At 41.2% G+C, this 17676-nt stretch overlaps 1 protein-coding gene across 3 annotated transcripts in view; it reads left to right on the top strand.

Moving 5' to 3' along the window:
* The window catches only part of Kdm3b (lysine demethylase 3B), a 103799-nt gene that overhangs the window by 33774 nt on the left and 52349 nt on the right, over positions 1 to 17676 (top strand). For 2 of the 3 annotated variants that reach the window (XM_045132367.1, XM_045132366.1), the window contains exons 4-7: positions 400 to 505; positions 5379 to 5503; positions 10970 to 11044; positions 15134 to 15733. In XM_045132367.1, the coding sequence (XP_044988302.1) occupies positions 400 to 505; positions 5379 to 5503; positions 10970 to 11044; positions 15134 to 15733 (906 nt within the window). The remainder of the gene's footprint in view (positions 1 to 399; positions 506 to 5378; positions 5504 to 10969; positions 11045 to 15133; positions 15734 to 17676) is intronic. The other variant, XM_045132368.1, reaches the window with a different exon arrangement.

Here is a 17676-nt window from a genome sequence, read left to right as displayed (position 1 = left end):
GGATCAAAGGTGTGCTCTACCACACCTGGCTTCTCTGTGAGCTTTTTTTTTTTTTTTTTTCATTTTGTTATTTATTTATTTGAGAGCCACAGACAGAGAGAAAGAGGCAGATAGATAGAGAGAGGGAATGGGCGCGCCAGGGCCTCCAGCCACTGCAAACTAACTCCAGATGCGTGTGCCCCCTTGTGCATCTGGCTAACGTGGGTCCTGGGGAATCGAGCCTCAAACCGGGGTCCTTAGGCTTCACAGGCAAATGCTGAACCACTAAGCCATCTCTCCAGCCCTCTGTGAGCTTTTTTTGATAATTGTTGATATTGAGCTCTTTTGTATATGATTTTTCTCGTCTACTTAAATGCTACAACCATCCAATTATAAAGTATGTCCTTTTCTCTTTACCAGATGGGAACAGATACACATAACCAGATTCTTTTAGAACATGCTGCATTGAGAGAAACAGTTAATGCCTTGATCAGTGACCAAAAGCTCCAAGAGATATTCAGCCGAGGTAAGAACAGATAGTCTTCTGTCCTTCAACCCTCAATCAAGCAAATGGTCAGAGTCAGTGTTGAAGTGTTTGGTGATAGAATGTCACATTATATACATTCTTTTACCCCTCCCCTTTTTCTTTTTCTTTTTTTTTTGGAGGTAGGAGCTCACTCTAGCCCAGGTTAACCTAGAATTCACTATAGTCTCAGGATGGTATCATACTCATGGAGACCTTCCTATTTCTGCCTCCCAAGTGCTAGGATTCAAAGGCATGCCACCAAGCCCAGCTGTGATTTATGCTTTTAATCCCAGCATGGGAGGCTAAGGTAGAAGGATCACTTATGAGTTCAAGGCCAGACTGGATAAGAAAAGAAAAGAAAGATGCTGGGCATGGTGACACATGCCTTTAATTCCAGCACTTAGGTTGAAATAGAAAAAGTGCCTTAAGTTTGACACCAGCCTGGAGCTATATAGAGTGAGTTTCAAGTCAGCTTGGGCTAGAGTTAAGCCCTTCCAGAAAAGAAAGAAGGGGGTGGGGTAGAGAGAGACAGAGAGTGGAGAGAAAGAAAGAAAGAAAGGAAGGAAGGAAGGAAGGAAAAGAAAAGAAAGGTAGAGAAGAAAGTTGCATGAAGAAAATAAAGAATAGATGTATGAATATAAAAACTAAGGAAGCTTAGCCGGGCGTGGTGGCATATGCCTTTAATCCCAGCACTCAGGAGGCAGAGCTAGGATTGCCATGAGGTCGAGGCCACCCTGAGACTATAGGTGATTCCAGATCAGCCTGAACCACAGTGGGACCCTACCTCGAAAAAACAAAAAAAAGGGGGGGGCTTATAACTCTAAGAGAGAACAATTAAACAGTAATTGTTTAGCTATATATAACTTCAAATGTATGGTGTTATGTAGGAGAGATAAACTTGGTGGGGCAGCTGAAATTGCAAAATTGCAGTATAACATTACATGGTGGTAGAGTACTATCTCTTTTTGTGTGGATTTTTTTGTTTGTTTTTTGGTTTTTCGAGGTAGGGTCTCACTTTAGTTCAGGCTGAACTGAAAATCACTATGTAGTCTCAGGGTGGCCTTGAACTCACAGTGATCCTCCTATGTCTGCCTCCCGAGTGCTGGGATTAAAAGTGTGTGTCATCACTCCTGGTTTGAGTACTATTCTTTCTTTTCTCTTTTCTTTTCTTTGTTTTCTTTCTTTTTTTGTGTGTGGGAAGTTACTTTCTTTTTTTTATTAAAAAAAATTATGATTATAAAAAATATCCCAAGAAGGCCTCCCTCCACTTTCCCCTTTGAAACTCCATTCTCCATCATATCCCTTCCTCCTCTCAATCAGTCTCTCTTTTATTTTGATGTGGTGATCTTTTCTTCCTGTTATGATGGTCTTGTGTAGATAGTGTCAGGCACTGTGAGGTCTTGATATCCAGGCCATTTTGTGTCTGGGAGGAGCACGTTGTAAGGAGTATTATCCTTTGGCTCTTACATTCATTCCGACACCTCTTCTGCAATAGACCCTGAGCCTTGGAAGGTGTGATAGAGATATTGCAGTGCTGAGCACTCCTGTCACTTCTTTCTGGCACCATGATGCCTTCTGAGTCATCCAAAGGTCACTGCCATCTGAAAAGAGAAGGTATCTACCAAAAGTGAGAGTAGCATTAATATATAGGTATGAACATTAAGAGAAGTGCTTACTGGGCAGTTTGATGAGCATAATATATATATTTAGCCAGACAGCAGCTGATGTTATACCCCTAGGACTCATGACTACCCCTGTTTTAGGTTTTTAGTATCAGGGATGTATGTATTCCGTCCCATAGAGTGGGCCTCCAGTCCAATGAGAGGGCAGTTGGTTTCCACCATGACAGATGTGCCACTATTGCACCTGTTGGCTCATTTGGCCTGGCTGACAAAATATAAGGTTTGCAGTATCCACTGTTGAGTATCTTCACTGGTGATTTCTCTCTTTTCTACTGAACTGCATGCAGAATGGCTTCTTCCAGCTTTCTCTCAGCTGGTCTACATGGAAGAGGTTATCAGCTCATTCTTTTTCTTTTTCTTTTCTTTTCTTTTTTTTTTTTTTTTTTTTTTTTTTTTTTTTTTTTTTTTTTTGAGATAGGGTCTCACTCTAGCCTGAGCTGGCCTGAAATTCATATGTAGTCTCAGGCTGGACTTGAACTCACATTGATCCTCCTACCTCAGCATCCTGATTGTAGGGATTAAAGCCATGCTCTCTCACACCTGGCGAGTATTATCTTTGAAACTTTGTGTTCCTAGCAAGACAAGTGCTGAATTACTATGATTAGAGAGACCTGAAACCTCATAAATTGAATTCTCTACCCAATTGTTGCAGATAGGTTCACATTGCTAGTAGAAATCACCCAACCAAGAGCAGTTTGTGGGAAAAAGAGATTTATTTTGGCTTACAGACTCAAGGGGAAGCTCCACGATGGCAGGAGAAAACAGTGGCATGAGCAGAGGGTGGACATGAGCCCCTGGCCAACATCAGGTGAACAATAGCAACGGAAATTGTGCCATTCACTGGCAAGGAGAAGCTGGCTATAACACCATAAGCTCATCCCCAACAATACACTGCCTTCAGGAGGTGTTAATTCCCAAATCTCCATCAGCTGGGATCCTAGCATTCAGAATACCTAAGTTTATGGGGGACACCTGAATCAAATCACCACATTCCACCACTGAACCCCCCATAAACTGATATCCATACATGATATAAAATACAATGCATTCAGTACAACTTTAGGAGTCTCCATAGTTTTTTAATAGTAATAATGTTCAAACGTGCCCATAGTCCAAGATCTTTTAACTGAGCCATAATACCAAAAATCTCCCCCATACCATAATAGTACAAAATAAGCATTCACACTGCAAAAGATGGCATTGGACATGGCAAAGAAATGCTCAAGCAATACAAGATTTAAAACAACCAGGGCAAACATCAAGTCTGTAGCTACAAGTCCAACAAATCTAGTCAATGACAAGTCTCCAATTCTTTTTTTTTTTTTTTTTTTGGTTTTTCAAAGTAGGTTCTCACTCTGGCCCAGGCCAACCTGGAATTCACTATGCAGTCTCAGTGTGACCTCAAAGACACAGTGATCCTTCTACCTCTGCCTCCGGAGTGCTGGGATTACAGGCGTGTACCACCACGCCTAGCTCACAAATCTCCAGTTCTAACCAGCAACAAGTCTCTGGCATTCTAATTCCTCCCCTCCAGTTTGGATACTCACAATCCTGGAAAACTTCATCGGGGTTGGCAGCTTTCCTTAGCAGCCATCTCGTGCTCCTGGCATCTCCACTGGGGTTCCACTGCACACATGGTTCATCTTCACAGCTCCATCAGGTCTCCATGCGAGCATCCAGAAAACCTGCTTCACACTGCCTGTGGCCATTTCCAAAACACAAGACCATGTTGCAAACTCAGTGACCCTCTCTTTCCTGCATTTCTTATATTCCACAATACCAGGTAGGGTGCTAATTTGTTAATCCAGGGGGTAATAAAGAAGAATTGGAAGCAGAGGACACTCCTTGAGCACTCAGGCCCTTCAAAAGAGTCCACATCCTTCCTAATTCCCCTGTACAGGTCAGCTGGCCCAATCTCAAAGGTTGTAATCTCTCAATTGCAGCTGAATGGGCAGCAGTTCACCTGAAGACTTCTTTTATTCTGTGCCATATCCCTCTACTCATACCAGTTAGTTTCTATGCAAAGCAACCCTGCACAACTTCTCAGGACATGGCATAAGAGCAAGCTTCTCACACAAACTGCCTCTAGACTGGTCCAAGCAAAGCTCTTTCTCACTTTCATAAGCCAAACTGCACAGTCCATAGTTCTTACTGCATTCAGGTCTTTCAACTGACCAGAACAGTCCATCAAGCTATACTTAAAGCACTGCAAGGCATCTCTTAGGCCAAGCTGGGAACCTAGCATTCAGAACACCTAAGCTTATGGGGGGACACCTGAATCAAACCACCACACCAAAAGTCAGATAGTGAGGTCTGGAGAGATGGCTTAGCAGTTAAGGCATTTATCTGCAAAGCCAAAGGACCCACATAAGCCAGATGCACAAGGTGGCACATGTGTCTGAAGTTCATTTGCAGTGCCTAGAGGCTCTGGCATGCCCATTCTTTCTCTGTCCCTCTCAAATAAATAAATAACTTTAAAAAATGTCAGATAATGAACTGGAAAGATGACCCATGTAAGCCACATACACAAGGTGGTACATGTGTCTGGAGTTTGTTTGCAATGGCTGGAGGCCCTGACATGCCCATTCTGTCTTCTCTGTCTGCCTCTTCCTCTTTCTCTCTCAAATAAATAAATATTTTTTAAAGTCAGTATGTTAATGGTGCTATATTATTTCTATGGTCAGTTTAACTTAATAGCACATATAACTTAGCCTCCTTTTGGATTTTGAAGATACGGTCGCATTCTGTAGCCTAAACTGACCTCAAGCTCTAAAGTAATCCTGAGTGCTAGAATTACACAGGTATGAGCCACTATGCCCTGCTTGGTCTCGGGTTTTTTTGTTTGTTTGTTTGTTTGTTTTAATACATTCCCATACGACCTGTAGTTTTTGATTTGTAAGTTGTCTTTCCCTTCCTATATTCCAGAATTGTAAGGTTGAGAAAAAGTAGAATTGACAGTCTGGGAGATTGTAAGGAATCTCCAAAGAAATGAATAATTTACAAAGCTCGTTGGAAAAAAATTTGTACTTTATTTTTAAAATGCGAGTATGGTAAAACTCAAATTGTTTCTTTATTTGGCTCTGTACAGAAAGTTCCCAGTTTTTATTTCATATGGTTTTCTTCTTGCTTTAAGGTTTTTATGAAATATACCTTAGCCAAAAATATTCAATTCTGACTGAACTCTCCTTTAGGTCCCTACAGTGTTCAAGGTCACAGGGTCAAAGTTTATCAGCCAGAAGGAGAAGAAGGGTGGCTTTGTGGTGTTGTAAGCCATCAGGACTCCATCACCCGTCTCATGGACGTATCCATAACTGAGGTGAGGCTTTAACTCTTCAGAAGGTCTACCCACCACCTTTCTAAGGATGGGTTACAGTGAGCACTTCAGTATTGGTAGGAAGACTTGGATTCTATCCCTGGCTCTACTTACTCGATGATTCCGTGATTCTGAGGAAGTCTGCGCAACTTTTACCTTGCTGTTACCATCTGTAAATTATAGGTAAACATGTAAACCCTCACAGCCCCCACAGCATCATTTTTTGGACTTGGATAATATATTTGAAAGTACTTTTAGGCTGGGTGGGCTGTGAGTACCTATAAGTCCAACATCTGGATGAGAGGACTGTGTGGACTGCATAGCAAAACCCTGTCTTATAGGTGTTTTTTTTTTTTTTTTCTTGTTCATTTTTATTTATTTATTTGAGAATGACAGACAGAGAAAGAAGCAGATAGAGAGAGAATGGGCACGCCAGGGCCTCCAACCACTGCAAACGATCTCCAGATGCATACGCCCCCTTGTGCATCTGGCTAACGTGGGTCCTGGGGAGTCGAGCCTCAAACCGGGGTTCTTAGTCTTCACTGGCAAGTGTTTAACCACTAAGCCATCTCTCCAGCCCAGAAGTCTCCACATTTTTTAATCAATGATAATGATGTTCAAACATCCCTATAATTAGAGGTCTTTTCACTGAGCCATAATACAAAAAAAAATCCCCCAAAATCTCTAATGGCTTACTTTAGATTTAGAATGGAATAAACGTTCACACTGCAAACTCAAGACACATGTGCCACCTTGTACATTTAGCTTACATGGGTCCTTTGACGTTGCAGACAAGTGCTTTAACTGCTAAGCCATCTCTCCAGCCCATAAATAAAATATTTAAAAAAAAACATTTAAAAAATAAATATAGTTGGGTATGGTCACGCACACCTTTAATCTCAGCACTTGGGAGACGATCCTCCTGCCTCTGCCTCCCAAGTGCTGGGATTAAAGGCGTGCGCCGCCACACCTGGCTTCTCTTTCATTTTGATGTCATCATCTTTTCCTCCTATTATGAGGGTCTTATGTAGGTAGTGCCAGGCACTGTGAGGTCATGGATTCCCTGGCCATTTTATGTCTGGAAGAGTGCATTTTAAACAGTCCTACTCTTCCTTTGGTTAAATAATTTGTTTGTAATACAAGCATGAGGACCAGAGTTCAGATTGGACAAGTGGCTCAGTGGTAAAGGCACTTACTTATAAAGCCTGATGGCCTCAGTTTGATTCCTCAGTTAAAGCCAAATACACAAAGTGGTGCATGCATTGGCGTTTGTTTGCAGTTGTAGGAAGCCCTGGTTTGCCCATACTCTTTCTCTCTGTTCTGTCTCTCTAAATCTGAAAAATAAAAAACAGCCAGGCGTGGTGGTGCACACCTTTGATCCTAGCATTAGGGAGGCAGAGGTAGGAAGATTGCTTGTGAGTTTGAGGTCAGCCTGAGACTACACAGTGAGTTCCAGGTCATAAATTTAAAAGAAATACATGTATACTATTCTACCAAATGAATATATCATAACTATATTTGGTTGGTTTTTGTTTTAATTAACAACTTCCATGATTGTAAACAATATCTCATGGTAATGCCCGCCCTCCCCCCAGTTACCCCTTTGAAACTCTACTCTCCATCATATCCCCTCCCTCTCTCAAACCGTCTCCCTTTTATTTTGATGTCATCCTCTTTTCCTCCTATTTTGATGGTCTTGAGTAGTTAGTGTCAGGCACTGTGAGGCCACGGATCTCCAAGCCAGTTTGTGTCTGGAAGAGCATGTTGTAAGGAGTCCTACCCTTCCTTCCTTTGGCTCTTATGTTCTTTTCTTTACCATTTTTTTTCTCAATTTTTATTAACATTTTCCATGATTATAAAAGATATCTCATGGTAATACCCCCCACTTTTCCCTTTGAAATTCCATTCTCCATCATATCCCCTCCCCATCTCCATCAGTCTCTCTTTTATTTTGTTGTCATGATCTTTTCTTCCTCTTACGATGGTCTGGTGTAGGTATTGTCAAGCACTGTGAGGTCATGGATATCCAGGCCATTTTATGTCTGGAGGGAGCACGTTGTAAGGAGTCCTACCCTACCTTTGGCTCTTATATTCTTTCTGCCACCTCTTCCGCATTAGACCCTGAGCCGTGGAAGGTGTGATCAAGATGTTGCTCAGTACTCCAGTCACTTCTTTCCAGCACTATGTTACCTTCTGAATCATCCCAAGGTCACTGTCATCTGAAAAGAGAAGATTCTCTACCCAAAGTGAGAGTAGTGTTAATATAAGGGTATAAATATTAAGAGAAGTGCTTACTGGGCAGTTTGATAAGCATAGTATATACATTTATCCAGACATCAGCAGTTGTTACACCCCTAGGGCTCATGACTACCCCTGTTTTAAGTTTTCAGTATCAGGGATGTATTCCCTCCCATGGAGCAGGCCTCCAGTCCAGTTGTAGGGCAATTGGTTTCCACCATGACAGATGTGTCACTATTGCTCCTGTTGGCTCATTTGGCCTGGCTGACCAATTATAAGGCTTGCAGTGTCCACTGCTGAGTATCTTTACTGGTTCTCCCATTGAACTACATGTAGAATGGCTTCTTCCAGCTTTCTGTCAGCTCTTACATTATTTTTGTTTGTTTGTTTTTTGGTTTTTGAGATAGGGTCTCACTCTAGTGCAGGCTGACCTGGAATTCACTATGTAGTCTTAGCGTGGCCTTGAAGTCATAGTGATCCTCCTACCTCTGTCTCCCTTGAGCTGGGATTAAAGGCGTGCACCACCATGCCCGGCTAATGTTTTTTTTTGTTTGTTTGTTTGGGCTTTTACATTCTTCCCACTACTTCTTCTGCATGGACCTTGAGCCTTAGAAGGTGTGATAGAGATGTTTCAGTGCTGAGCACTCCTCTGTCACTTCTCAGCACCATGGTGACTTCTGAGTCATCCCAAGATGACTGCCATCTGAAAAGAGAAGGTTCTCTAACCAAAAGTGTGAATATGGGCTGGAGACATTGCTTAGCGGTTAGTGCATTTGCTTACAAAGCCAAAGGACCTCGGTTCAATTCCCCTGGACCAACATAAGCCAGATGCACAAAGTGGCCCACATGTCTGGAGTTCGTTTGCAGTGGCTGGAGGCCCTGGAGCGTCCATTCTCTCTCTCTTGTCTCTTACTCTTTGTCTCTCAAATAAATAAAAATAAAAAGGTTTTTTTTTTTTTTTAAGTGTGAAAAGAATTAATATATAGGTATAAACATTCAGAGAAGTGCATTCTGGGCAGTTTGGTGAGCATAGTATATACATTTAGCCAGACACTAGCAGATGTTATACCCCTAGGGCTCATGACTACCCCTCTTGTAGGCTTTCAGTATCAGGCACATATTCCCTAGGCCAGAATGACCTAGAATTCACTATGTAGTCTCAGGGTGACCTTGAACTCATGGTGATCCTCTTTCCTCTCCTCCCAAGTTCTGTGATCATATCACTGCACTGGTCAACTAATTCATTTTATTTTATTTTTACAACTAATTTATTTTTAAAATGAAAACCATTACAATCATTGGCAGTGCTTTAAAAAATTTTATTTTTTTAGTTAAGCCCAACAGCCAGACCATTTTTTAATGTGAGATGGGGGTTGGGGGAAAGACTCTGTGCTAGGGCCTCCAGCCACAGAAATTGAACTCTATACATGTGTGCCATCTTGTGGACATGTGTGACCTTATATTCTTGCATCACTTTGTGCATCTGGCTCATATGGGTCTTGGAGAGTTGAACCTAGGTCTGTAGGCTTTGCAGGCAAGTTTCTTAACTGCTAAGCTATCCCTCTAGCCTGGCAGTACTCTTACTATTTCCATTAGGTGGCAGTACTGTCACAGTTAATATCCTTGAACATTTTTTCATGTTTATTACTTAGTGGAATGCATTCCTTACTTTGTAATTGCTAAGTGAGAAGATAAAAGTAAAATGACTCCTAATAATTGGTTTAGACATTTGAAATGAACACCTATAAAATACACATTTAGGTATTGAACTCAATCAAGTTTTGTTTTGTTTTTGTTTTTTGTTTTTTTCAAGATAGGGTCTCACTCTAGCTCAGGATGACCTGGAATTCACTGTGTAGTCTCAGGGTGGCCTCAAATTCATGGTGATCCTCCTACCTCTGCCTCCTGAGTGCTGGGATTAAAGGCGTGTGCCACCATGCCGGCTTTTTTTGTTTGTTTGTTTTGGTTTTGTTTTGAGGTAGGGTCTCGCTGTAGCCCAGGCTGACCTGGAATTCACTTTGTAGTCTCAGAGTGGCCTTAAACTCTCAATGATCCTTCTACCTCAGCCTCCTGAGTGCAGGGATTAAAGGTGTGTGCCACCACACCTGGCTCAATCAAGTCCTTTTTTTTTTTTTTAATGTTTAAAAAAATTTTTTTTTTATTTGAGATTGACAGACAGAGAGAGAAAGAGACAGATATATATATATAGAGAGAGGATGGGCACACCAGGCTTCCAGCCACTGCAAACGAACTCCAGATGCATGTGCCCCCTTGTGCATGTGGCTCACGTGGGTCCTGGGGAATTGAGCCTCGATCCAGGGTCCTTAGGCTTCGTGGGCAAACGCCTAACCACTAAGCCATCTCTCCAGCCCTCAATCAAGTCTTTTTAATTCTTTGCAAGCAGAGAGCGAGAGAGACAGACAAAATAAACAATGCAAAGATCTCCAGATGTATGAACCACTTTGTGCATTTGGGTTTATGTAGATACTGGAAAATCAAACCTGGATCATGCAAGTGTCTTGGGTACTGAATCATCTTCCAGCCTACTTCTTTTTCTTTCTCTCTTTTTTTTGGTTTTGGTTTTGGTTTTGGTTTTTGTTTTTCAAGGTAGGGTCTTACTCTAGCTCAGGCTGACCTGGAATTCACTCTGCATTCTCAGGTTGGCCTTGAACTCACGCGATCCTCCTACCTCTGCCTCCCGAGTGTTGGGATTAAAGGCTTAAAGGCGTATGGCACCACGCCCAGCTTGACTAAATATTTTTATTATTAGAGGAGGGGAGGGGAGAGTCTTTAAAGATATTTATGTATTTATTTATGAGAGGGTGGGAGGAAGAATGGGTATGCCGGGCCTCTATCCACTGCAAATGAACTCCAGACTCATGTGCCACTTTGTGCATCTGCCTTATGTGGGTACTGGGGAATCAAACCTTGATCCTTAGATTTCCTAGGCAAGCACCTTTCTCCATTTCTCCTCAAGCTATTTCTCCAGCCTGAGAAGTCTTTAATTCATTAACTTAACAAGTATTTGGATATTTAGCATAATTCTAGATATTATTTCAGATATTGTTGTTATAACAATAAATGACAGTAATGATCACTCTTTGCATAAAGTTTCCATTCCAGCAGGGGCGTAGATAAGAAAAATACATAATTGCATCTTGGTAAACAAGACGTTAAATATCTCTTCTTCCCCCCCCCCTTTTTTTTTCATATCTTGTCCTGCTCCCATAGAGTGGTGAGATCAAGTCAGTAGACCCCAGACTGATTCATGTGATGCTGATGGATAACTCTGCACCTCAGAGTGAGGTATAGTACTTGACATAATTCACTGAATCCGAGCAGACTTGTGAGAATGATTACCTTGTGTGTTGATTACTTATATGTATCGTTTCCATGGTTGCCTTTGGATTGTTCAGCTCTGGCCACTGCACATCTCTTTGCCTTCTCTGAAGTTAAGGGGGATACAGTCTCATGATAGAGACCTACTTTGAGCAAACCCTTTTAACTATGGCTGTATTTCCTTGTTAAAATCCATTGCCTGCTTCTTCATATGTTCTTTCAGGTAAGTTAGTAGATAAGCATAACAACAATCATGACCTACCTAGTAACAAGAAGCAAAGGTAAAGCTGCATCCTCTTCTTTTTTAAATCATATTAGGTGTCTGAACTACAAGGGCATCTGAAATTTTTTATTCTCAAGTAGAATCAAATCAAAGAAGTAACTACTTCCGTTCTCAGCACACAATGGATTATTTTAATTATTATGAACCAGGTCATTCTTCTTACAAAATTATTATAGAAAAATGTGTTTAAAAATTTGTCTGAACAGCCATCCATGGTAATACAGGTCTGTAATCCCAGTACTTGGCAGGAAGAAGCAGAAGAAACAGGAGTTTCAGGGGGCAGCCTGTGTGACCTGAAGTCTTCTCTCAAAAACAAAACAAAACAAAATTCTGCCTGAACCAATCAGAGAATCCTATTTAAATTTCCTTCAACAGGACAACTGTCCTCATGTTCCTTATTATATCTTAATAACATTGTAAACATTGCTTTCTTGGTTATTCTTGTTATGTTTCTGTCTTTCCCTGTTTTTTTTTTGGGGGGGGGGGGTGTCGACTAGGGTCTCACTCTAGTCCAGGCTGACCTGGAATTCACTCAGTCGTCTCAGGGTGGCTTTGAACTCACAGCAATCCTCCTACCTTTGCCTCCCCAGTGCTGGGATTAAAGGCATATGCCACCACGCCCGGCTGTAGTCATTCTTTATGAAACAAAATCAAAGTAGGAAAGGAAAGAACCAGTTAGATTTAATAGCCCTTTACATATATAACCATGATAGGATATGCTTCTTGACTATGTTTCATGGCTGCATACCTATTACTTTGATAGTATATTAGGCTTTGTTTTTATTCCATTAATTTATTCATTAAGTACCTATTGTATGCCTGGTATTGTTCAGGTAACAAGATAACTGGAGAGTTTATATTGATCTCAGTGTTTGTCCTAGGCTGTCAGCTCGTGTCTGAGTCACTCACCATAAGTAGGACATACATTGAGTTGTTATTTAGGGAATCAAGTATGTAGGTAGCTATGAACCACCCTCTGCAAGTTGACTAGATGAGTTAGAAGTAGAATTTCTGGTGTTTTAGCAGCAGATGTTCTTCCCTTTTTGGATTTGTTATGACATGACTATTATTTGTTTAGCTAGTGGAGTATAAATTATTTATTTCATTTTATTTTATTGGTTTTTCAGGGTAGAGTCTCATTCTACCCTAGGCTGTTAGAGTTCACTATGTAGTGTCAGCCTGGCACTGAACTTGCAGAGTTTTCTACTTTGCCTCCTGAGTGCTGGGAGTAAAGGTGTGCACTCCCATGCCCACCTGCAATTATAATTGATAGTGTGCTGAGTTTTACAATAAATCTTCAAAATGCATAACCAACTCACCACCTTTAAGTGTATGAAAGAATAAACAAGAAAAAAAATGGATTTCAGTAAACATTCTTCTGTAGTTTAAAAAAAAAAAATCACACTGAAAACTAGATGGTGCTGGGTGTAGTGGCACACCTCTTTAATCCCAGCACTCAGGAGGTAGAGGTAGGAGGGTCACCTTGAGTTCCAGGTCACCCTGAGACTACATAGTGAATTCTAGGTCAGCCTGGGCTAGAGTGAGACCCAGCTTCAAACAACCCACAAAAACAGCCAGGTGTGGTGGTACATACCTTTAATCCCAGCACTGGAGAGGCAGAGGTAGTAGGATCACCATGATGCCACCCTGAGACTACATAGTGAATTCCAGGTCAGGCTGAGCTAGGATGAGACCCTACCTAAAAAAACAAAAACAAAAACGAAAGAAGGAAAACTTTAAAATGAGGAAGAAATAAAAACAGCATTTAGGCAAGCACCTTTAACTGTTGGCCCATTTCCCCAGTCCTGAAAACAACATTCAGCCAACTGAAGTAGTTCTTGAATAAAAGATTTAGGAAAGTTACATAATATTATCAGAGATATGGTAGGTACTTAGTCATGATAAGTATATTACTATTTACTCTTACCTATGACTATCTGTGTGGAAGCTCAAGTAATATTATGAGAAGTGTGAGTAAAAGTAAATCTTGAGCTTTCTTATTTTAATTTTTAGAGTTATAGAATGAAATTATAGGATAAAATAGAAATGATGGCAGCAAAAAAAATGCAGAAAGAATAAAATTTAAAATTGTAGAAAGTTGACATTAATGGGGCTAGGGAGATAATTCAGTAAAGTCCTTGCCTTGCAAACAAGAATTTATGTTACAAGTGCTTGTTTATAAAGCCTGCTGGGCTGAATTTAGTTTACCAATGCCCACATAAAGCCAGGTGTACAAAGTGGTACATTCATGTAGAGATTGTGTGCAGTGGTAAGAGGCTCTGGCATGCCCATACTTTCTCTCTCTCTCTCTCTTTCTCTCCCTCTCCCTTTCTCTTCCCCTTCTCTCTCCTTGGCAAATAAATAAAAATATTAAGGAAAAAAAGGGGGGGGGAATCTGAGTTTAATCCTCACAAAACTAGGTAAAAAAGCCAGGTAGGAGGTAGGAGGATCACTGTAATTCAAGGCCAGCCTGAGATTACATAGTGAATTCCTGGTCAGCCCAGGCTAGAATGAGACCCTACCTTAAAAAAAAAAGAAAAGAAAAGAAAAGCCAGGCATGAGCCAGGCATATCAGTGCAGTACATACTTATAATCTATTGCTTGGGAGGCAGGGGCAGGTGGATCCCTGGGCTGGCTAGCCTAACTGGCAAGCTCAAGGGCAGTGAGAGAGACCCTCTCTCAAAAAAGGTTGACATTATTTCTATGGAAGGACACACGAAGTTGTTCTGGTTTCTACATGCATGTGCACACACTTGCACAAGCATACACATATTTTTTAAATGTTGATATTATAACATCTGTAATGATTGTAATAAAGATATGACTGCATAAAATCTGTTTGTGAGACTGACATACTACCTACCAAGTTAACAAGACACATAGACTCTTTATTAAGGGCAGTAAGTATAGATTAATTAAGATAGTCAGTATTATTGATGGCTACATGCCACTATTGTATTACTGCTTCCCATGTTTCTGAATGCACCTAAAGCAAATACCTGCTTCTCAGGAAAAAATGAGAATTGCCCCTTCTCATACATATCTGTAGTTATCTGCTCTCTCACAGCACAAAGTAAGATTTCATGAGACTGTCTGAAATTATTAGGAGACAGAAGAAATGGGAGGTTTTTCTTTTTTGGGCTTTGCTGGCTCATTTTTTGTTGTTGCTTATTATTTGTTTTTTCCTCTTTCCTCTGTATAATACTCTGAAATAAGATCTGGTATAAGTCGTGTTTTTATAGTGTTTATTATAATATCTATGAGCAATTCAAACCCGTGTCTGTCAGATTCACTTTTCCTTTGGTCACAGATGTACATAAGTTGTTCTATATAACTTCTAGATAGAGGAGTTTCCATATTTCAATACTTGAAATATCTGTTTCTCTTTCTCTCCAAAATGGGGAGATAAGTATGTTATAAAGCATGTTGTGTCATCAAAGGACAAATGGACTCCCAAGCTAAACCTAACTCTGGCAGTTTTGTTTTGTTTTTGTAAAGGAAATCCCACAAATTGTTGAAATTCTTAAAAATATCCATGAGAAGTGGGTTTCATGTGAGAGAGATTAGCCAAGGAAGTTAACCTCTAGTAACCATGATCTTGAACATGTGTGTATACAAAGTGAACCACAGGAGGATTGGCGTCTTCTGACAAAGGGTTTCGTAGCATTGCCATCAGAACTCGGCTTCTAGGGATGGGGAACCACTAATGGATTATGGTTTTCATAGAATGAAAGGATCCTTACAATAAATGTTTTTTGAATTTTGTTTTGTAGGGGGGTACGTTAAAAGCAGTAAAATCTTCCAAAGGAAAGAAGAAGAGAGAGAGCATAGAGGGGAAAGATGGCCGGAGGAGGAAAAGTGCTTCGGACTCTGGGTGTGACCCTGCATCAAAGAAATTAAAAGGAGACAGGGGTGAAGTAGACAGTAATGGGAACGATGGAGGTGAGGCAAGCCGAGGGCCCTGGAAAGGAGGTAATGCCAGCGGAGAGCCAGGGCTGGATCAGAGAGCCAAGCAGCTACCATCCACATTTGTTCCCCAGATAAACCGCAACATTCGCTTTGCCACTTACACCAAAGAAAACGGCAGGACTCTGGTGGTGCAGGATGAGCCTGTAGGTGGGGACACACCTGTACCTTTTACTCCATACTGTACAGCCACGGGTCAGTCACCTTTGGTTCCAGACGTAGGTGCAGTTGAAAACAAAGAGGCAGGAAAAACACTGGAACAAGCTAGCCAGGGCATAGTGGCTTCAGCAGCTGTGGTCACTGCCACCAACTCCACCCCAACCACCGTGAGGATCTCAGACACTGGCCTTGCATCAGGGACTGGGCCAGAAAAACAGAAAGGCAGCTGGCCGCAGGTCTCAGGAGAGGTGAGTTGCTTCAGAGGCAGAATTGCCAAATTTGGGTTCACTCCTCCATCCTTCTTTGTTGTTAACACAGTGAAAATCATCTCAAGTGCCCCAAGGAAGGAAGATTTTCAAGATGAACAGTTGAATTTCTTTAATTACTCTTTTCTGGATAGGCCTTTACTGCTCATTGGGCAATTTTGTATATCTAAACAACTGGGCTCATCAAAAACTGATAGGTGTGTGCTGGAGAGATGGCTCAGTGGTTAAGGCATTTGCCTGCAAAGCCTAAGGACCCAGGTTCAATTCTCCAGGTTCCACATAAGCCAGATGCACATGGTGGCTCATGCATCTGGAGTTCATTTGCAGTGGCTGGAGGCCCTGGCCCGCCCATTCTCACTATCTCTCTCCCTCTCTGTGTCTCAAATACATAAAATAGATAAATAAAATTTTTTTAAAAACCTGGTAGATGGGCTGGAGAGATGGCTCAGCAGTTAAGGAGCTTGCCTGCAAAGCTGAATGGCCCAAGTTCATTCCCCAGTACCCACATAAAACCATATGCACAGTGGCTCATTCATCTGGAGTTTATGTGCAGTGGCTGGAAGCCCTACGGTACCTGTTCTTTTTCTGTGTCTCTTCTGTCCATGTCTTGAAAATAAAAATATTTTTTTTTAGGGCTGAAGAGATGGCTTAGTGTTTAAAGCACTTGGCCTGTGAAGCCTAAGGCCCCTCATTTAATTCCCCAGAACCCACATTAGCCAGATGCACATGGTGATACATGCGTCTGGAGTTTTTGTTTGCAGTGGCTGAAAGCCCTGGTGTGTCCATTCTCATTTTCTCTCTATCTGCCTCTTTCTCCCCCACCCCAAATAATAATATATATATTTTTTGAATTTGAGATGTTAAAATAGATCTGATGGGGAATCTTCTTAATTCAGTTATCTGTTCAGTTCACATCATGGTTGAGTGTTCACCAGTCCTATAAGAGGCAAGGTTAATTAATTATAATATTTGTAATAGTGAACACTATAATTAAGGATATATGTGCTAGCTACTGTTACCCTGCTTTTTGCTTATCATTTTCTGTGATATTTTCCTTTGAAGGTAGGCTGTTTTCTGTTAATTGATATGACCATAAGTTTGTTTTTTTCTTTTCTCTTTTTTCCTAGGTAGGGTCTCACTCTAGCCCAGTCTCACCTGCAGCTCACTCTATAGTTCCAGGCTGGTCTGGAACTCACAGTGGTCCTCCTACCTCTACCTCCCAAATGTTGGGATTAAAGTATGTACTGCCACACCTGACTGATTTTTTTTTTTTTTTGATTTAAAAAAATATTTATTTACTTGCAAAAGGGAGATAGACAGGGAAAGAGAATGTGTATGGTTATATCAGGGCCTCTTGCCACTGCATATGAACTCCAGATGCATGCACCACTCTGTGCTTCTGGCTTTATGTAGGTATTAAGGAATCAAATTCAGGTCAACGGGCTTTGCAAGCAAGCACCTCTAACTGCTGAGCCATCTACCCAACTACCATAGAAGTTTTGCTAGCTAAGTTCATCCTTTTAATAAGCCTGCTCACATGCTAGTCATTTGTCACTCAACAGGCTGCTAACTCAGTCTAGAATATGAAATGCATTTGCCTGTAGACTTTGCTGTTAAGGAAGTTGAGGCAGCAGGATCACCTGAACCTAAGTTCAGATCTAGCCTGGGCAACATAGCAACCTTTTCTCAGAATAAAAAGAAAATAACAAACAACTACATATAGAAAACTACTATGTGCTAAATATTACATGTTATAACTAACTATTTGAAATCCCTGTTGAAAACTGAGTGTGGTGTCATGCATCAGTAATCTCGGTACTTGGGAGATGGAGGCAGGATGATCAGATATTCAGTCCTAATGAGCTCAAGGGCAGCCTAAGCTTCATGAGACCTTTAAAAAAATCCCTAAAATGAATCGTTTCAAG

The sequence above is a fragment of the Jaculus jaculus genome, chromosome 13 (assembly GCF_020740685.1).
Source record: "Jaculus jaculus isolate mJacJac1 chromosome 13, mJacJac1.mat.Y.cur, whole genome shotgun sequence".
NCBI lineage: Eukaryota > Metazoa > Chordata > Mammalia > Rodentia > Dipodidae > Jaculus > Jaculus jaculus.
This window is presented reverse-complemented; position numbering and strand designations above follow the sequence as displayed.